This window comes from Oncorhynchus kisutch, linkage group LG5, assembly GCF_002021735.2.
Source record: "Oncorhynchus kisutch isolate 150728-3 linkage group LG5, Okis_V2, whole genome shotgun sequence".
In the NCBI taxonomy this organism is placed as follows: Eukaryota; Metazoa; Chordata; class Actinopteri; order Salmoniformes; family Salmonidae; genus Oncorhynchus; species Oncorhynchus kisutch.
In genome coordinates this window covers 18,453,835-18,476,415 of record NC_034178.2, presented here as the reverse complement: position 1 = coordinate 18,476,415, position 22,581 = coordinate 18,453,835, and the positions used below count along the sequence as shown (strand labels likewise).

General features: G+C 41.5%; 1 protein-coding gene across 1 annotated transcript; it reads right to left on the bottom strand.

The window, feature by feature from the left end:
* Positions 1-7,289: 7,289 nt before the first annotated feature.
* Positions 7,290-22,370, bottom strand: LOC109890745 (zinc finger protein 501-like). Its single transcript, XM_020482759.2, has 2 exons — positions 21,790-22,370; positions 7,290-11,919 (listed from the first exon to the last, which is right to left on the bottom strand). The coding sequence occupies exons 1-2, from the start codon at positions 22,076-22,078 to the stop codon at positions 10,724-10,726; spliced, it is 1,485 nt and encodes a 494-aa protein (XP_020338348.2). The 5' UTR covers positions 22,079-22,370; the 3' UTR covers positions 7,290-10,723.
* Positions 22,371-22,581: the final 211 nt, after the last annotated feature.

Here is a 22,581-nt window from a genome sequence, read left to right as displayed (position 1 = left end):
ACCAGGTTTCTAGGATATATAGTATATTCTAGAATTCATCCATGATGTCATAATGACAGTTTAACCAGATTTCTAGGCTATATAGTATAATTCTAGATTTCATCCATGATGTCATAATGATAGTTTAACCAGGTTTCTATGAAATATAGTGTATTCTAGAATTCATCCATGATGTCATAATGATAATTTAACCAGGTTTCTAGGCGATATAGTATGTTCTATAATTGCCAGTGAAGATTTCCTGTGGAGGTCATATTGTTAGAGCTGTTGGTAAGTCATTGAATAATATTCTGCCAATTTATTTTCATGCCATTACATTAAAGGCAAGACATACCTAGATTCAATTACATTCATGAATTGGTTTGAAACCTTTGTTTTAAACTCTTCTCAAACATACATTAAAATACAACACCTGTTTGGCTCCTCCCTTTCCTGGGTTGGTGAACAGCGGTATTAAATTGAATGAATGAATCTGAGCCTCACGCTCATCACCTGTGGAAGGCAAGGCTTCCAGCGAGGTGTGGATTTAATAGTATGTTGTACCTAGTTCCCCTCCTTCAGGGAACAGTAGTTATAGTCATAACGTGTGGATTTAATAGTATGTTGTACCTAGTTTCCCTCCTTCAGGGAACAGTAGTTATAGTCATAATGTTAAGCTTGTCATATGTTGAACTTCAACTTAAATACTGGATCTAGCTGTCGGACAGTTTTTTGTATTCAGATCTCTGAAATGCACTCTAAGTACGTCACATTTAGTGTCTCCTTATGTTTAGCTGGGAAAACAGTTATGGGCACAGATCCTAAATCATTTCAGAGTTTCCTAAATCCAATGGTTCTAACCAAGAGTCACCTTAACTTCATAGAAAACACCCAAATGGATACTGTCGTTAACACGGTTCTTCAATAATTACACATAATATTTAATACTGTAGCTGTTATTAAGTTAATCACATGTTCAACTATCATCAGCTGAACCAGGAAATCATTTTCTGAATTCCAATCAAATGACAAACATCCCGACATGCAACAACAACCAAAGTGCTTCTTCATTCATTACTCTGGTAAAGACAGTTATGCCGTGCTCCACGTTAGATCCAACATCATTAACAAATTGATGTTTATAATGTTATTGTCTGCTTGATTTATAGTAGGGTCTCATTAGTCTGTTTAGCTCATAATGTGTAGAGAACTGTTCCTTGATGGATAGGCTGTTGTACAACACACAGAGCTATTTTCTTATTCAGGACATCTAGAATGACAACACATTACAGAGTAGCCTAGTGGGATTATTCACAAAATTATCTGGTGATCAGGTTATGAAATGTCATGATAAAGACATTTTAGTTTCCATGAAATATTGAAATATTTAATTATTTATAGTCCTGTTATTGTTAGGTGAAGTTATGGGCCCTACAGTAGGTCTATGTTATTGTTAGGTGAAGTTATGGGCCAATTTGGCAAGCACTTAGTGTACAAACCTTCATTGTCAGGCTGATGGAACAGCTAGACAAAGAGCATTTTACTGGTTGAAGAGTTTTTTAAAAGTATAAAGCAGTTGATATGGGACAATAACACAAACATATTAAGCAGGTGATTCAAGCGAGCCTAATAATCCAAAAGTAATGTGAAATGCTCTCATAAGCAACCTGCACAATAAACTGCACAAGCATCAGAAACGCTGTTGTTTTGACAAGTCGCAATAAATCACAGATATTGATTAGGGGGGAAATCAGTTGTACGTGCTGTTGAAACTAACACAACTAAAAAAAAACTCATGGAAATGGGAGATATCTTTTACCGCACTGGTTAGAGGACAACCCGAAGAAGACAGCTAGCTACATTTTGAAGTTTTACATTTTGATTCAAGAGGGTGGCCAACATGGTAAATTACACAACACTTTTTTGTTAAATCTCATAAGTAGTACTCTTTCAATTCAGAGCCTGGATTTTTCACCTGAGGCTAATATCCATATCATGCTAAAATCAAATGGACAGGGGGCAAACATTTAGGGTGCTACATTGTAATAATACTCTGACTACAATGTTAAAACATTCCACATTGTGACATTATGTCATTGATATCATGAAAAACTCCATGTATTTTCTGATGTTTGATCAGAAATATTTTAATCGGAGAATCTCTTGTCACATTGATCACAGGTATAAGATTTCGCTCCTGTGTGTGTTCTCAAATGTACTATCAGGCTGTTTGGCTGAGTAAAACTATTCCCATATTGATCACAGCTATGGTGTGTTCTCTGGTGTGTCTTCAGACTGCCAGATGTAACAAAACTCTTCCCACATTGAGGACAGTCATATGGCTTCTCTCCTGTTTGTGTTCTCTGGTGCACTATCAGGCTGCTTGACTGAATAAAACTCTTACCACATTGATTACAGCTAAATGATTTCTCTCCTGTGTGTATTCCCTGGTGTGATTTCAGGTTGCTTGGCTGAGTAAAACTTTTCCCACATTGATCACAGCCATAAGGTTTCTCTCCCGTGTGAATTCTCTGATGTATTTTAAGGTCTACTGAAGAGGTTAATCTCTTCCCACAGTCAGAGCAGCAGTGTTAGTTTCTCTCCAGCAGTGTCAGTTTCTCTCCCGTGCGTATTATCAGGTGTACTTTCAGTGAATTTGATCTTAAAACTTCTTCAGGATAGGGGGCAGCATTTTCACTTTTGGATAAATAGCGTGCCCAATTTCAACTTCCTGCTACTCTTCCAGAATATAAGATATGCATATTATTCATAGATTTGGATAGAAAACACTCTGAAGTTTCTAAAACTGTTTGAATCATGTCTGTGAGTATAACAGAACTTATGTAGCAGGCAAAACCCCGAAAAATCATTCCGATTTTCTTTTTTGAGGTCACTGTCTATTCAATAATTTTCAATGGGAAACTAGATTTCTAAGGGACTTGTTTGCAGTTCCTACCGCTTCCACTGGATGTCACCAGTTTTAGAAATTGGTTGAGGTTATTCCTTTGTGTCATGAAGAAGTACGGACATCTTGAATGAGTGTCATTTGAAGTGTACTTTTTGAGAGAGGAGCATGACTCGAAAAGTAGCGTGAGTTTGTTGTCTTCCGGTATTGAACACAGATTGTCCCATACTCAATTTGATTATTAACGTTAAAAAATACCTAAAGTTCTATTACAAAAGTAGTTTGAAATGTTTTGGCAAAGTTTACAGGTAACTTTTGAGATATTTTCTAGTGACGTTGCGCAAATTGGAAGCTGTGTTTTTCTGGATCAAATGCGCAAAATAAATGGACATTTTGGATATATATCGATGGAATTAATCAAACAAAAGGACCATTTGTGATGTTTATGGGACATATAGGAGTGCCAACAAAAGAAGCTCGTCAAAGGTAAGACATGATTTATATTTTATTTCTGCGTTTTGTGTTGCGCCTGAAGGGTTGAAATATGCTACTCTCTTTGTTCTGATGTTCTTGAGACTCCCCAGAGGATCTACAATAAGTCAGACAGATGTTTAAAGGCCCACCACACCAGAAGTCCACTGTTTATTTGAGGTCAAAGGTGATGCCCAGAGCGTACCCATGAATTTGTACAACAATTGACATCTATTAAATTTGACAATTAAGACAGTCAAGTGAGCAAGAATAGTAATTTTGTCTTGCTTTCACATTAGTAGTAACATTGATGATTGTAGGCTAGAAATAAGTTATTAAAGTTGTTGAAATCCTAAGCAGTGTGCCAGATGACTTTTGGTCTCCAATATAGGCCCCTTTCTGTGTTTACTAAATTTGCGGCACGAGGGCGATGCACACACAATTTGATTGTAGAAACTCCTCCCTGCTAATGAGCAAACCACTAGTTATGGATGTAGTATATCTGCCTGGAGCAAAAATGGTGAGCGAAGATTTTAGTTTTTCACAATGTATTCTGAATATTACAGCGCAAGATCATGAGTGCTACTGAAGGAAACTCACATTAAGTTCTGTGTCTATTCACTAATTCACCCCCGTGGGGGAAACTCAGGGGGGTTCTCATAGACTGACAGCAAAAATAACCTCCATTTCCAGGTTGCTTATGAGTGCCTTTCACATAACCTTTGGATGATAATTGTAAGGCTCATTTGAATCTCCTGCTTGATATGTTTGTGTTATTGCTGCAAATCAACTGATTTATACTTTTTTTTAAACATTTAAAATGCAATTGGCTAGCTTTTGCCATCAGTCTGACAATGAGGGTTTGTCCACCAAGTATTTTAAAATTGACCATAACTTCCCCTAACAATAACATAGACCTCTCAGCCTCCAGTATTTATGCTGCAGTAGTTTATGTGTCGGGGGGCTGGGGTCAGTTTGTTATATCTGGAGTACTTCTCCTGTCCTATTCGGTGTCCTGTGTGAATCTAAGTGTGCGTTCTCTAATTCTCTCCTTCTCTCTTTCTTTCTCTCTCTCAGAGGACCTGAGCCCTAGGACCATGCCCCAGGACTACCTGACATGATGACTCCTTGCTGTCCCCAGTCCACCTGGCCATGCTGCTGTTCCAGATTCAACTGACCTGAGCCCTAGGACCATGCCCCAGGACTACCTGACATGATGACTCCTTGCTGTCCCCAGTCCACCTGGCCATGCTGCTGCTCCAGTTTCAACTTCCACCTGACTGTGCTGCTGCTCCAGTTTCAACTGTTCTGCCTTATTATTATTTGACCATGCTGGTCATTTATGAACATTTGAACATCTTGGCCATGTTCTGTTATAATCTCCACCCGGCACAGCCAGAAGAGGACTGGCCACCCCACATAGCCTGGTTCCTCTCTAGGTTTCTTCCTAGGTATTGGCCTTTCTAGGGAGTTTTTCCTAGCCACCGTGCTTCTACACCTGCATTGCTTGCTGTTTGGGGTTTTAGGCTGGGTTTCTGTACAGCACTTTGAGATATCAGCTGATGTACGAAGGGCTATATAAATACATTTGATTTGATTTGATTTACTGTAGGACCCATAACTTCACCTAACAACAACATGGACCTACTGTAGGACCCATAACTTCACCTAACAATAACATAGACCTAGGACTATATATCATTTAATATTTCAGGTGAAACATGGAAACTAAGATGTCTTTGTCATGACATTTCATAACCTGATCACCAGATCATTTTGTGAATAATCCCATTAGGCTATTCTGTAATGTGTTGTCATTCTAAATGTCCTGAATAAAGGAAAATAGCTCTGTGTGTTGTACAATAGCCTATCCATCAAGGAACAGTTCTCTAAACATTATAAACATCAATTTGTTTGGGATGTTGGATCCAACGTGTAGCACGGCATAACTGTCTTTACCAGAGTAATGAATGAAGAAGCACTTTGGTTATTGTTGCATGTCGTGATGTTTGTCATGTGACTGTCATTCAGAAAATGATTTCCTGGATCAGCTGATGATCATTGAACATGCAACCGTAACTTAACAGCTACAGAATTAAGTGTAATTATTGAAGAATTGCATTAATGACCATATCCATTTGGGTGTTGTCAATAAAGTTAAGGTGACTCGGTTAGAACCATTGGATTTAGCAAACTCTGAAATGATTTAGGATCTGTGCCCATAACTGTTTTCCCAGCGTAATATAAGGAGCCACTAAATGTGACGTAGGTAGAGTGCATTTCAGAGATCTGAATACAAAAAACTGTACTAACAGGAAAATAACCTAAACCACAAGGCCAAATCGACACTGGAGGAGCTTAACAAGATGACATTGAATGTTCCCGAGTGGCCTAGTTACAGTTTGGACTTAAAACTTGAGGATAGGGGGCAGTATTTTCACTTTGGATGAATTGCGTGCCCATAGTGAACTGCATCCTACTCTGTCCTAGATTGCTAATATATGCATATTATTATTACTATTGGATAGAAACACTCTGAAGTTTCTAAAACTGTTTGAATTATGTCTGTGAGTATAACAGAACTCATAAGGTAGGCAATCTTCCAAACAAGAAGTGAAATTCTGAATGTGGGTCAACTTTGATGTCATCGCCCCCTCCTTTCCCAACAAGATATGGATCTGGTAGCACTTCCTACGCCTTCCACTAGATGTCCTGATTCAGTAGAAAGTGGAATGGAGCATTTGCTGTGAACTTTGACTGAATGGGAGGGGAAATAGTCAGTGTCCCGACAGAATGCCATTTTCCTGTGGCGCATTTCTCTGTGGGTGCCACCGCTGTTCCATTTGGCTGCAGCTGAAAACTTATGATCCGGTTGGAAAGTTATTGGATATATATGAAAATAACATCCTGAAGATTGATTATCTACTTAGTTTGACCAGTTTATTCGACCTAGAATATATATTTTTGAAGTTTTCGTGCGAGTTGTTCTGGACCAGCAGTCAGTTTTTGGGCACGTGAGCTGAAAGTGATAGCAAATGCAGCTAATTGGACACTAGTATTGGACATTATGGAACAAAACAATGATTTATTGTGGAACTAGGACTCCTTGCACTACATTCTGATGAAAGATCATCAAAGGTAAGGGAATATTTATGAAGTAATTTCGTATTTCTGTTGACTCCAACATGGCGGAGAAATACTTTTACGTCTGAGCGCTGTCTCAGATAATTGCATGGTAGGCTTTTTCCGTAACGTTTAAAAAAAATCTGACACAGCGGTTGCATTAAGAACCAGTGTATCTTTAATTATATGTAGAACATGTATCTTTAGTCAAAGTTTATGATGAGTATTTCTGTTATCTGGCTTAGCTTTCTATAATTCTAGTTTCTAGTTCTAATCACGGGAGGACGTCATGAACAATTCATACAGTACAAAAATATATTAAAGTGTAGAACGCCCTTTTAAAAATCACACATTAGTTCAACAACTGCATAGTTTATGTCCCTGTTTTATAAGATAGTACTCACTGTATTTACTGGTGTTAATCAGTTCTCTAGTCTTCTCTGTCCTCTAATGTGACAGTAATCTCCCCCTCTTCATCCTTCATTCCAAAAACGACTTCATTTTCTTTCGCTGTGACAGTAACCTCCTCCACGCCAAAAACTGCATCTTCCTCTTCTTCTTTCACAGTAACAGCCTCACCCTCTACTTGTTTTTGTATTGTAACAGCCTCCTCTTCCTCCTCCACTTTCACCAGAGCTTCTTTCTCCGTCCAGCAGACCTCTTCTTTAGCAGGAGAAGAGTAACTTAGTGAGCTCATGGTCGGGGATAATAGCTAGCTAGCATTAGCGACTAGACTAGTGCTAACTTAACCAGTGTTAGGGTTGCGTCAATCGAATCTGGTATCAGGATAAGTATGACGCGGAGTCATCGATTGTATACTATGTACTTTTTATTAGCTAAGCAATAAGTAGTAAATGCAATTTTCGTATATACGGGCTCTCTGTCCCACCTCGCAGGGCAAACAGAGAACTGACTTGTTCCTGACAAAGATATTATAATATTATCTGACGGAAGCAGGAACTACTTCTGAGCCGGCCTGTCAGAGTAGAGACTGGGCGTGGTTTAAACTCACTCAGCCTATCGTTGATTGTTGGCGCCAGAGCTGGTCCCACCCCCCTAGACGCTTTAGCGGTCAGTCGTTGTAGAATATCTATGCACCCATGCTCGATACAGTTACCACGCACCTGGCTCCTGTTATCTAACAAAAGACAGTTTGTTCTCGCAACACTACGTTCTGAATGTGCCCCCCCCAACTCATTGCACAGTTCCTGTCTTCATGTTATTCTGTATTTTTCCATCATGAGAAAGACCCATGGCCCTGAAACTGTTAACAATGTCTCAAGTCAGCTATGTTGCATAACACAGAATCCTCACACAAGCCAGCTAGTTGACTTACAACGTAAAATATTAAATTAAATGCGGAAGCTAGTTGTTTCCACATAAGTATGTTTAAATCATAGTGGCAAATAAAACCATGAAATTGTCTAAAGAACTTGAACGTTCTGACTTTGTTGGCTACGGAGCTAACGAGGTGGCTGCAGTTGTTGAAGAAGCCTTCCGTCCATTAGATTATACGTCACAGTAGAAACATCGCCTGAAAGACACATATCGCCATCTACTGTCTGGAGGGAGGAAACGCAGTTGAGGAGGGAAAACTTTTTTATTTCTTCATTGAATTATAATATTATAAAGCAGTTTAGGGAAACGTTTTTCTCTCTATTAAATAAAAATATTATATCAACACGTACAAAGAGCAACAAGTGTTGTTTGATTAGTTCAGATTTTTGAGAATTTTAAACAAACTCTACATCTACTCCATATCTGTATTCCTGATTCAGTTAAATAACTAGATATCAAATAAGCACCTAGCTATTGATACCCTTAATAAAGATTAGCAAAAATGACTGTATAAAATAAATAAACTTTACTCACTACCAGGATATTTTGGCCCAAAACCTGGTTACCTCTCTGCTAGGAGGCTGAAACTTGGCCATAAATTGATCTTCCAGCAAGACACATCAACATCCACGAAGAAATGGTTAGTTGGGCACAAAATCAACCTTTTCAATGGCCATCTCAGTCTTCGGACTTGAACTCCATTGAAAACCTGTGGTTTGAATTTAACAGGGCAGTCCACAAGCGCAGACAAAATAAATCAAGGACCTGGAGATATTCTGTATGGAGGAATGGTCTAAGATCCCACGCAATGTGTTCTCTAATCTCATAAAACATTTCAGTGTCGTTATCCTCTCAAGGGGAGGGTGCTGGAGTATTGAAAACATGGGAGACACCTTCTTTTTGAGAATTAAACAATACATCATGTAGATGTATATAATGAACAGACTAGGTCTATACTGCTCCTACATGGTGTAACAATACATCATGTAGATGTATATAATGAACAGACTAGGTCTATACTGCTCCAACATGGTGTAACAATATATAATGTAGATGTATATAATGAACAGACTAGGTCTATACTGCTCCTACATGGTGTAACAATACATCATGTAGATGTATATAATGAACAGACTAGGTCTGTACTGCTCCTACAGTGCATTCAGAAAGTATTCAAACCCCTTCAAATTTTCTACATTTGTTACGTTACCATGGCAGCCTTATTCTAAAATGGATTTAAAAAATACTCAATCTACACACAATACCCCATAACATGTTTAAAAAAAAATTTGTGCTAATTTATTAAAATAAACGGAAAAATCACATTTACATAAGTATTCAGACTCTTTACTACGTACTTTGTTGAAACACCTTTGGCAGCGATTACAGCCTTGAGTCTTCTTGTGTATGACGCTACAAGCTTGGCACACCTTTATTTGGGGAGTTTCTCCCATTCTTCTCTGCAGATCCTCTCAAGCTCTGTCAGGTTGGATGGGGAGCGTCACTGCACAGCTATTTTCAGGTCTCTCTAGAGATGTTCGATCGGGTTCAAGTCTGGGCTCTGGCTGGGCCACTCAAGGTTATTCAGAGACTTGTCATGAAGCAACTCCGCCGTTGTCTTGGCTGTGGGCTTAAGGCTGTTGTACTGTTGGTAGGTGAACCGTTGCCCCAGTCTGAGGTCCTGAGTTCTCTGTAGCAGGTTTTCATCAAGGTTCTCTCTGTACTTTGCTCCGTTCATCTTTCCCTCGATTCTGATTAGTCTCCCAGTCCCTGCCGCTGAAAAACATCCCCACAGCATGATGCTGCCACCACCATGCTTTACGCCAGGCGAGACACTTGGCATTCAGGCCAAAGAGTTCAGTCCTTAGGTGCCTTTTGGCTACAAGCGGGCAGTCCTGTTCTTATTACTGAAGAGTGGTTTCCGTCTGGCCACTCTACTACAAAGGCCTGATTGGTGGAGTGCTGCAGAGATGGTTGTCCTTCTGGAAGGTTCTCCCGTCTCCACAGAGGAGCTCTGGATGCTACAGACATTTTTTGGTACCCTTCCCCAGATCTGTGCCTCGACACGATCCTGTCTCGGAGTTCTATTGACAATTTCTTCGAACTCATTGCTTGGTGTTTGCTCTGATGGACATTGTCAACTGTGGGACCAACTGTGGGACAGGTTTAATCATAAACAATATGATTTCATGTGGCATAAACAAAAACACAAATTCTCAGTCAAAAATATAAGTCAGAACACAGCAACTTTATTCTCTCATGTGATTTCAGGTTCTGTGACTGGGAAAATGTCCTTCCACACAGAGAGAGAGGAGTGGTCGAGCTTTTTTGGTGTGTCTTCTTATGCTCCTTCAGACTCCTTAACCAGACAAAACAATTTCCACACTGGGAGTATTGGAAAGGCTTTTCTCCTGTGTGTCCTCTCCTGAGCTTTTAGGTCCCCGACTCGTGAAAATCTATTTTACCTTGGGAGCAGTGGTAAGGCTTCTCTCCTGTGTTTGTCCACTCATGCTCCTTCAGGCTCCCTAACTGAAAACTCATTCCACAGTGGGAACAGTAATAAGTCTAGTCCCTCTCATACCAAAGACAGAGTATTTAGTTAAATACTAAGAAGAGAACTGAATTAAACCTTCATAAAATAAAACTGTCTTCCTGCGAGACTAGATTCCTCAAAAACCTGAAGTCAGTTTTCAGAACATTTCATAATTTCTTAACTTGATGGGTGCCCTAATAATAATAATAATGCAGACCCTAACATCTAATCTTGCTCTCATATTTATAGCAGAGCTCTATAGGCAAAGGGAAAGGGGGATACCTAGTCAGTTGTACAACTGAATGCATTCAACTGAAATGTGTCTTCCGCATTTAACCCAAACCCTCTGAATCAGAGAGGTGCGAGGGGTTGCCTTAATCAACATCCACGTCTTCGGTGCCTGGATTTTCTTCTGTGTGTATTCTCTCATGCCTTTTCAGGGTAGCTAACACGGTAAAACTCTTTCTACACTGGGAACATTGGAAAGGCTTTTCTCCTGTGTGTGTCCTCTCATGAGCTTTTAGGTCCCCTACTCGGGAAAATCTATTTTTACACTGGGAGCAGTGGTAAGGCTTTTCTCCTGTGTGTATTCTCTCATGCTCTTGTAGGTGCCCTCTCTGAGTAAAACTGTTGCCACAATGGGAACATTGGAATGGCTTTTCTCCTGTGTGTATTCTCTCATGCCTTTTTAGGTTACTTAACACGATAAAACTCTTTCCACACTGGGAACATTGGAAAGGTTTTTCTCCTGTGTGTGTCCACTCATGCTCCTTCAGGCTCCTTGACTGAATAAAACTCATTCCACAGTGGGAACAGTGATGAGGCTTTTCTCCTGTGTGTATTCTCTCATGCCTTTTCAGGTTAGCTAACACGGTAAAACGCTTTCCACACTGGGAACAATGGAAAGGTTCTTCTCCTGTGTGTGTCCACTCATGAGCTTTTAGGTCCCCTGATCGGGAAAACCTCTTTTCACAATGGAAGCAATGGTAAGGCTTTTCTCCTGTGTGTATTCTCTCATGCCTTTTCAAGTTAGCTAACAGGGTAAAAATCTTTCTACACTGGGAACACTGGAAAGGCTTTTCTTCTGTGTGTGTCCACTCATGTGCCTTCAGGCTTGCCAACTGAATAAAACTCATTCTACAGTGGGAACAGTGATAAGGACTTTCTCCTGTGTGTATTCTCTCATGCCTTTTCAGATTAGCTAACAGGGTAAAACTGTTTCCACACAGGGAACATTGAAAAGGCTTTTCTCCTTTGTGTATTCTCTCATGCCTTTTCAGGTTATTTAACACAGTAAAACTCTTTCCACACTGGGAACACTGGAAATGCTTTTCTCCCGTGTGTGTCCTTTCATGAGCTTTTAAGTCCCCTGTTCCGGAAAATGTCTTTTCACATTGGAAGCAGTGGTATGGCTTTTCTCCTGTGTGTGTCCTCTCATGGTGCTTTAGATTCCCTAACCAGCGAAAACTCTTTTCACAGTGGGAGCAGTGGTGTCGTCTCGCTGGTTTGGGTGTCTCTGGGTCTGGTTCCCCTGAAGGACTCTTCCTGCTGTCAGAGTCTGGTATCTCTCCTGCCAAAGACAAACAGAGTATCTCGTTAAACAGAGACCTGAATGAAACCTCCATATGATAAAACTGTCTTCCTATGAGGTTTAATCTAGACTAGATCCCTCAATAAAAGAGCAGAACTGGTCATCACAGAGTTGCTGTAGTGCTTTGTAGGCTGGGTAAATCCTTTTGAATTGAATACATTTTTGACAGCATCCCATTTGATTTAAATAAAGCTTTCCTTACATGTTTGCCTGTGGAAGAAGTGGTAAAAACATTAATGAGATATACAGTACCAGTCAAAAGTTTGGACACACCTATTCTTTCCAGGGTTTGTCTTTATTTTTTACTATTTTCTACATTGTAGAGTAATAGTGAAGACATGAAAACACATATGGGATCATGTAGTAACCAAAAAAAGTGGTAAACAAATCAAAATATATTTTTGATTCTTCAAAGGTGCCACCCTTTGCCTTGATGACAGCTTTGCACACTCTTGGCATTCTCTCAAATAGCTTCACCTGGAATGCTTTTCAAACCGTCTTGAAGTAGTTCCCACATATGCTGAGCACTTATTGGCTGCTTTCCTTCGCTCTGCGGTACAACTAATCCCAAACCATCTCAATTGGGTTGAGGTTGGGTGATTGTGGAGGCCAGGTCATCTGATGCAGCACTCAATCACTCTTCTTTTTGGTCAAATAGCCCTTACACAGCCTGGAGGTGTGTTGGGTCATTGTCCTTTTGAAAAACAAATGATAGTCCCACTAAGCGCAAACCAGATGGGATGGCGTATCGCTTCAGAATGCTGTGGTAGCCAGACAGGTGTGTGCCTTTCTAAATCATGTCCAATCAATTGAATTTACAACAGGTGGACTCCAATCAAGTTGTAGAAACATCTCAAGCATGATCAATGGAAACGGGATTCACATGAGCGCAGTTTAGAGTCTCATAGCAAACGGTCTGAATACTTATGTAAATAAGGTATTTCTGTTTTTTCTTTTTAATAAATGTGACATTTTTTCTCCAAACCTATTTTCTCTTTGTCATTATGGGGTATTTTGATGTCATTATTGGAAATTGTGTAGATTGGTGAGGATTAGTATTTATTCAATTCATTGTAGAATAAGGCTGTAACGTAACAAAATGTGGAAAGAGTTTAGTGACATAAATAAGGGATTAAAGACATTTTTTAAATATCTCTCAGATAGGACAGACACTTCAGAACAAACTTACTTTAGATGCTCTGGGGGAAAGAATGTTAGTATGGTTACTGTTGTTCCATGTTGTGATTGTTATCCAATGTGTTACTATGGTTACTGTTGTTCCATGTTGTGAATGTTATCCAATGTGTTACTATGGGATATAGCAGTATGGCCAAATAAGTTGACATAAAATGACCTATTTTTTATTATTATTGATACTTCCAGTTCAAAATCAAATAGCAAAATTATCCTTGGTATAATCTTAAAACAATTCCATATAGCTTAGAAGAACCTCCCCCTCAGACAAGGACATCTTCAGACAGGGCTTAGGCTGTAAAACTATCATTTAGATCTGATGATTGGTCAGGCCCATTCATTTTCAATGAAGAGAAGCAAAGTGGGCGACATGAGCAAGGCGGGACCAAAGTTGGGGAAAGCTGAAAGTAGATTTTTTTGGGGGGTACTTTTTTTAAACCCCTTTTCTCCCCAATTTGTCCCATTTCTGCCCCTCCTGTACAGACTCAGGAGAGGCGAAGGTTAAGAGCCATACGTCCTCCGAAACACGACCGTGCCAAACCGCACTGCTTCTTGACACACTGCTCGCTTAACCCAGATGCCAGCCGCACCAATGTGTCGGAGGAAATACCGTCCAGCTGGCGACCGAAGTCAGCGTGCATGCGCCCTGCTGTGATACAGTCCAGGATCAAACCCGGATCTGTAGAGCGACGCAGTGCTCTGCCACTCGGGAGGCTGTTGATACCTAGCACTACCTATTATACTTGCTAGCACCACTCGGGACGCTGTTGATACCTAGCACTACCCATTATGCTTGCTAGTGTAACGGATGTGAAATGGCTAGCTAGTTAGCGGTGTTCGCGCTAAATAGCGTTTAAATCGGTGACGTCACTTGCTCTGAGACTTTGAAGTAGTAGTTCTCCTTGCTCTGCAAGTGCCGCGGCTTTTGTGGAGTGATGGGTAACGATGCTTTGTGGGTGACTGTTGTTGATGTGTGCAGAGGGTGCCCGGGTATGGGCGAGGGGACGGTCTAAAGTTATACTGTTACACTAGCACCACACGAGAGCGAAGCTAGCATGGTTATCCACATGTTTTACCAATAGTATAAACACCCTGTTACCTGCAAGCTCTTCCTCAACAACAATGCAGTATTCAATATCAAAAGTAAAGAAATGTTTTAAAATGCAGGGACCCAAGACTAAAGATTCTATTTTAACAAACAAAAACAAAAATCTTATCAAACTCGCGTGGTGCAGTTGAGTTGTGGGTGTCAGAAATAATGTAGCTATTTATACAGCAGGAATTCTGATAAATAAGTTGTAGCTGTGACGAGGGCTTGACCTCACTGGCCAAAGAAAACATGTTCCCAACCTTTTCATGTGGTTGGATCACGTTGTGTATTTACAGTGTTTGATGGGAGGAGAGAATGGATGTTTACCCTGGGAAATTCCATGCCAGCGGAGCCCAGAAATATTTATAATATCAGAACAATCCGAGATATCAAAAATATTTTCAGGCTAGGCTGGTGTGTGCACGCACGTAATGTGTGGACTAGAGGTCGACCGATTATGATTTTTCAACGCCGATACCGATTATTAGATGACCAAGAAAATCCGATACCGATTAATCGGCCGATAAAAAATGTGGTTTAAATAATGCAAAAACAAAGTGTTGGAGAAGAAAGTAAAAGTGCAATATGTGCAATGTAAAAAAGCTAACGTTTAAATTCCCTGCTCAGAACATGAGAACATATGAAAGCTGATGGTTCCTTTTAAAATTAGTCTTCAATATTCCCAGGTAAGAAGTTTCAGGTTGTAGTTATTATAGGAATTATAGGACTATTCCTCTCTATATCATTTGTATTTCATATACCTTTGACTATTGGATGTTCTTATAGGCACTTTAGTATTGCCAGTGGAACAGTATAGCTTCCGTCTCTCTCCTCGAACCTACCTGGGCTCGAACCAGGAACACATTGACAACAGCCACCCTCGAAGCATCGTTACCCATCGCTCCACAAAAGCGGCGGCCCTTGCAGAGCAACTACTTCAAGGTCTCAGAGCGAGTGACGTCACCAACTGAAAAGCTATTAGCATGCACCCCGCTAACTAGCTAACCATTTCACATTGGTTACACCAGCCTAATCTCGGGAGTTGATAGGCTTGAAGTCATACACAGCTCAATGCTTGAAGCACAGCGAAGAGCTGCTGGCAAACGCACTAAAGTGCTGTTTGAATTAATGCTTATGAGCCTGCTGCTGCCTACCACCGCTCAGTCAGACTGCTCTATCAAATCATAGACTTAATTATAACATAATAACACACAGAAATACAAGCCTTAGGTCATGAATATGGTAAAATCCGGAAACTATCATTTCGAAAACAAAACGATTATACTTTCAGTGAAATACGGAACCGTTCCGTATTTTATCTAACGGGTGGCATCCATAAGTCTAAATATTCCTGTTACATTGCACAACCTTCAATGTTATGTCATAACATAACATGGCAAATTAGTTTGCAACGAGCCAGGTGGCCCAAACTGTTGCATATACCCTGACTCTGCGTGCAATGAATGCAAGAGAAGTGACACAATTTCCCTGGTTTAATATTGCCTGCTAACCTGGATTTCTTTTAACATTAATATGCAGGTAAAAAATATATACTTCTGTGTATTGATTTTAAGAAAGGCATTGATGTTTATGGTTAGGTACATTCGTGCAATGATTATGCTTTTTTTGCAAATGCGCTTTTGTTAAATCATCCCCCGTTTGGCGAAGTTGGCTGTCTTTGTTAGGAGGAATTAGTCTTCACACAGTTTGCAACGGGCCATGCGGCCCAAAATGCTGCATATACCCTGACTCTGTTGCACAAAATTCAAGAGAAGTGACACAATTTCCCTAGTTAAAAGAAATTCATGTTAGCAGGCAATATTAACTAAATATGCAGGTTTAAAAATATATACTTGTGTATTGATTTTAAGAAAGGCATTGATGTTTATGGTTAGGTACACGTTGGAGCAACGATAAGTCTTTTTTCGCAAATGCGCACCGCATCGATTATATGCAACGCAGGACACGCTAGATGAACTAGTAATATCAACCATGTGTAGTTAACTAGTGATTATGTTAAGATTTTTATTTATTTATAAGATACGTTTAATGCTAGCTAGCACCTTACCTTGGCTCCTTGCTGCACTCGCATAACAGGTAGTCAGTCTGCCACGCAGTCTCCTCGTGGAGTGCAATGTAATCGGCCATTCCGATTAATCGGTCGACCTCTACTCTACACATTATAAGCTAAGTATCTCTGTGTTGAAACAGACTAACGAGATCCTACTGTAAATAAAGCATAGAATACATTTATAAACATCAATTTGTTTGGGATGTTGGATCCAACATGGAGCACAGCATAACTGTCTTTACCAGAGTAATGAATGAAGATGCACTTTGGTAGTTGTTGCATGTCGTGATGTTTGTCATGTGACTGTCATTCAGAAAATGATTTCTGGGATCAGCTGATGATAGCTGAACATGTGACTAACTAAACAGCTACAGTATTAAGTATTGTGTGTAATTACTGAAGAACCGCGTTAATGACAGTATCCATTTGTGTGTTGTGAATCAACTTAAGGTTACACTCGGATTTAGCAAACTTTCAAATGATTTAGGATTTATGTGCCCATGAAAACTGTTTTCCCAACATAACATAAGGAGACACTAAATGTTACGTAGTTAGGGAGCATTTCAACGATCTGAATACAACAAACTGTCCGATTTTAAGATCCAGTATTTAAGTTGAAGTTTTTCATATGACAAGCTTAACGTTATGACTATAACTACTGCTGGAGGAGGGAAACGAGGTACAACATACTATTAAATCCACATGTTATGACTATAACTACTGTTCCCTGAAGGAGGGAAAATAGGTACAACATACTATTAAATCCACGCCTCGCTGCAAGCCCCGCCTTCAACAGGTGATGAGCGTGAGACTCGGATTTATTCCTTAAATTTAATACCGCACTTCACCGACCCAGGAAATGGCGGGGCCAAACAGGTGTTGTAGTATGATCTAAAATAAAGAGGCGCGACCACGAGGTTCTAGCTCCAGCCTGTTTACTAACCTAACCCTTGCATGTCCTACATAGGTACAGATGCCCCCAAGGGACATCCTACTACATCTTCCCCTCTCCCATGAACAAGAACTCAACATGCATAACCACTGAAGCATAACTGAAATGCAATTTGGAAACCAGTATTATTCTCTAACATGCTACTTCCCATCCTGAAACAGTATGAAAGCATTAAATCACACAGTATGAACATTAACTTAGTACAGTCTCTTTTTGCTGGGTATGTTCCCCAGCAGTATGTTATCTCTTCACGTAACATAGTCTTTCAGCCACTCTGGTGGCTTCACATCCCTTTTTGGGCGCGCTTGTGGCTCTGTGAGCATTCTCTCTCCTTCACCCTCTTTTTGTGCATTTTCTGTGGCCTCTGTCTGTGTGGCTGGTAGATCTGGAAGAGCTCTGAGGTGTGTTTTGTTCCTTCGTACCTCTTCTGAGCCTGTGTCCACCACATAGGAGCATGGGGCATCCGCTTTCCTCAGCACTATTGCTGGTGTCTTTGAGTTTGTAATCCACACGCGTTGACCTTCGGTCAGCTCTGGCCTCTCCTTAGCACGGTGTCTCTGATTAAAGTCTCCAGTTTGCGTTTGTTTCAGACGTTTGTCCCTTTCAGCGAAGGCCTTTCTGTTAGGCCATCTGGGTTTGAGCTGAGCCGGCGAGACAGGCAATGGGGAACGCAGCCTCCTGCCCATCAGGAGCTCGGCAGGCGACGGCCCATGATGCAGTGGTGTAACTCTGTAAGCTAACAGAGCCCTGTATGGATCCTTGTTCTTTTTCAGCAGTCCCTTGACTGTTTTCACAGCTCTCTCTGCCTCACCATTACTCTGTGCATGGTAGGGGCTACTGGTCACATGTATGAAGTCATATTCTGCGGCAAAAGCAGAAAAGGAGCTCGCAGAGAACTGGGGAGCGTTATCTGTAACCAGGACCTCAGCGACCCCTTGCCTGGAAAAAATAGACTTTAATCCATTGATAACAGAAGCTGATGTGGTTATGGGTGTCTTTGCTATTTCAATGTATCTTGAGTAGTAATCTACCACTAGCAGATAAGTGTCATTTTTCCAATAGAACATATCCACCCCTACCTTTTGCCATGGCCGTTTTGGCAGCTCCGTTGCCATCATTGGCTCCGGATGACAAGGTTGACATTTTGTACAGACCTCACACTGGGCCACTAGCTTGGCAATCTCAGACCAAGCCACCACACTGACTGTTGAGCCCTCAGTCTGCATTTGGTTATCCCCATGTGTCCATCATGCACTCTGTCTAGCATTTCTGGTTATAACTATCCGTAGTCCTTTCATGAGAAGGTCTCCATTACAGTGGAAGTCACTTTGGTGCACCCAATAGGGCTTCAGCAGCTGAGGCAGTTCCTCCTGCCTGGGCCATCCCTTTTTGCACTGCTGAACTATCTGTTGGCAGATGTGGTCTCGTTGTTGCTTCTCTGCAATCTGCTGCAGTTTGGTCTGAGATGCAGGTAGACTGTCCCTTATTGCATTAATGGACACCTGTACCTCACCCTCTAGACATTGCTCCTCCTCTGATAATGGACATTTAATTGGGGCCCTGGAGAGTGCATCTGTTGTGATCAGTGCGTTCCCTGGCACATACACCATCTTGTAGGTGAACCTCCGTAATCTGAGGCGGAAGCGCAGAACTCTGGGAGGCAAGTCGTCCAGTGCTTTTGTCCCTAACAGAGCCAACAGTGGTTTGTGGTCAGTCTCTGCTGTAAACTGCAGGCCAATAAGGTATTGGCTGAGCCTTTCACATGCCCATGTGATAGCCAAAACGCCTCCTTCTCCACTTGAGCATATCTTTGCTCTGTGTCGGATAAGCTTCGGGAGATGTATGCTATTGGACGCCACTCCATGTTGTCCTGCATCTGTGTGAGGACCGCCCCTAGCCCAAAGGATGATGCATCCGCTGATACTAGTAAGTCTCTCAGAGGTTTGGTTGTATCTGAGAACTGTGGGAGGAACTTACCCACATATGTGGCCATGCCTAAGAAGGTCCTGACTTCAGCCACATTCTGGGGTCTGGGCATATCTGTGATGGCGCTGATCTTCTCTGGGTCCGGCTCTATTCCAGCTGCACTGATTTTGTGTCCCAAGAACAAGACTTCTGATTGTGCAAAAGTGCATTTTTCATTGAGTGTCAGGCCAGTCTCCTGGAGTCGGGTCAGAACTGCTGTGAGCCTTACATCATGTTCTGCTCTGTCCCTTCCGCGTGGACTATGACGCCCCTCCAACAGCTGGGACATGAGTCTTTGGAAATGCTCAGGACCGGAAGCGATTCCAAAATGGCAAAAAATTAATCAATTTAGTCATGTCCACACAGATCCTTATTTCCCCATTGGCTTTTGGGACCACCACCATCCCTGCACACCAGTCTGTGGGACTCTCTATTTTAGACACCGCCCCAATGTCTTCCATCCTCCCCAACTCTTCCTTTACTCTGGCCAATAAAAGGATAGGCACCCGGCGGGGGGTAGTAAGGGCATAGGGGACTGCATCCTCTTTCAGGCGGATTTTGTAGTCACCTTCTATCCTTCCTAGACCAGAAAACACTTTTGGGAATTTCTTTTTGAAAACCTCACCTGGGTCCTCCAGTTCGCTCACTCTCTCAATGAGTTGCAATGCTTCAATTGCTGGCAGCCCCAGCAACGGTCTGGCTAGAGAGTCAATGACGAAGACAGGCTGGATGGCACTTTTGTCTTTACTCTCCAGTTTAATCACCAAGTGCCCTACCACTGGTAAAATGTTATTACTGGGCCCGTACAGTTTTTTGTTTGTAGAGAGCAAAGGGCCATCTCTGCTATAGCTATACAGCCTAGTTGGGATAGCTGTCACTGCTGCCCCAGTGTCTAGTTTAAATGACACAACCTCCCCATTGAGTTTAATGTCTGAATGCCAGCCAGTATTGTTTCCCTTTACTTCTCCCAGCAAGATGCTGTCCTGCTGTACCTCCTCTGAAACCTCATGCATTTGCTTTAATCGACAGACAGCTGAAAAGTGTCCTCTCCTGTGACATTTCCTGCATTCAGCATCCTTTGCTGGGCAATCTTTCCATCTGTGGAAAGGGGATTTCCCACATCTGCGACAAACATTTGAACTAGCTACTGGTGCTGTCTGTGATTGTTTTCTCCACGTCTGTCTCTGTTCTGTGTTCCCCTCCGTTTTTTTTTTAGCTCTGTATGAAAATGCATGTATTTCCTCACTCTCTTCGTTCTGCAAGGAGCTGCTGTCACGCAGTATCGTCTGCTGTCTTTTTACTGTCTCACTCTGCCTAACCTGGTTTACAGCTTTGGACAAGGTAAGCTGGGAATCCAACTGTAACTTTTCAGAAAGTGATATATTCCTTATTCCGACTACAATCCGATCTCGGATCAGCTCTTCCCCGAGCGCGCCAAACTGACAATGTTCTGCTAGTTTGTGAACAGCTGTGATAAAACTGTCGGTGGTTTCACCCTGCTCCTGTTTGCGCATATTAAACCTAGCTCTCTCAAAAATAATGTTGTCTCCCTACAAAATGCGTTTCAAAACAGTCTTTAACGGCACTGTAGTTAAGTTTATCTTCCTCGGTCAACGTTGAAGCATTTAATATATCCTCGGCTTCATCACCCATAGAGTAGATAGATCTGTGTATTAACTTGAAATGCCTCATTTTTCCACGTTTAAGCCTGATGCTACCCTGTACCTTTCAAAGCGCCTGATCCATTTCGGCCAGTTTTGAATGTCCATACAAACAAAATTCTCCGGGGGACTAATGCGAAATCCGTCAGCACTAGCCACTGGCCTGTCCGTGTTTGCGCCAGAGCCCGTTGAACTTGGAGTCGCAAACCCTGAAATCCCGCCAGCTTCTTCCTCTTGCAACATGTTGCTTAGCAGTAGCTTAGTCCTTGCTCGTTAGCTAGCAAAATAATGATATGCGCTGTTTTATCTCCAACACTGTGCCCTCCCTGCTTTGAAACAGCCTGGATGTATGATTTACTTGGTACCTCCTTCACGTCTATGTGAATTTTAAAACCACTTCTGACACCATGTAGTATGATCTAAAATAAAGACGCGCGACCACGAGGTTCTAGCTCCAGCCTGTTTATTAACCTAACCCTTGCATGTCCTACATAGGTACGGATGCCCCACCAATCCACCAATCCAAAGAAAGGATATGTAGGAGACAGACAACCCGCAGTGCCGCTCTGTGGACAACGACTCCCCTTGTCAGGGCGGAGAGACATCTTGTCAGTATATCCATAATCGTTGGTGTAGCCAACCCAACTCTCACATGGCACTATTGGGGGGCACGGTATGTAGTAAATCATCACTACATGCCGTGCCCCCCAGTCTGCGGTCAGCAGATATATTTGAGAAGGGTCTATATGTTAAGTCACTTTTTGAAAACGGAACGGAGAAAACAAGGGGTAGCTTGCTCTCTACGTCGTCTGATTCTAGACATATCAGTCATCATCTTAGGGCCCTCCGTTGAAGAGGTATTGACGAGCCAACTCAGAATATTCTAAGTTAAAAACACATTTAAGGCGGTACTTACTGGTGTTAATCAGATCTCCCATCTCCTCATCTTCATCTTTCAATGTGACTGTAATCTCCCCTTCCTTCTTCACTCCAAAAACTGCATCCTCTTTCTCTGCCTCCTCTTCTTTCACTGAAACGTCTTCCTCTTCTTCTTTCACTGTAACAGCCTCACCCTCTACCTCTTGTTTAACTGTGACATTCTCTTCTTCCTTCTCCTCTTTCACAACAATGTTCAGCCCCAGAGTTTCTTTCTCCGTCCAGCAGACCTCCTCTTCTTCAACAGGAGAGATGTTTAGGGAGCTCATGTTCAGGGATGATAGCTAGCTAGCTATCATTAGTGACTAGGCTAGTGCTAACTTAACCAGCAAACTACTATAGCTGACTAATACAAAATAACGTAATATTAAATAGTTTAACAAGTAGATATGACAGAAGTGTGTCTAAAACACAGTAGGTAATATACACCGAAAGCGTATAAATAGCTGGAATCTTTCGGCTATGTTGGCTAGCAAGCTACCGGGGTGGTTGGCGAGCTGTTCCTGAAGTCCACTAGATTATACGTCACGCTTGCAGCGTCGCCTGAAAGACTCACATCGCCGTCTGCTGACTGGAGGGGAAACGCAGTTGAGGATCATATTTTATTTTCAGATAAAGTTCGTTTTAAATGTAGGTAATAAATAAATAAAATACTTTAGTTCAGTAGTTCAGACCCCTTGGCTTTTTCCACATTTTGTTACCTTACAGCCTTATTCTAAAATGGATTAAATATAAAATGTTCCTTATCGATCTACACACAATACCCGGTAAT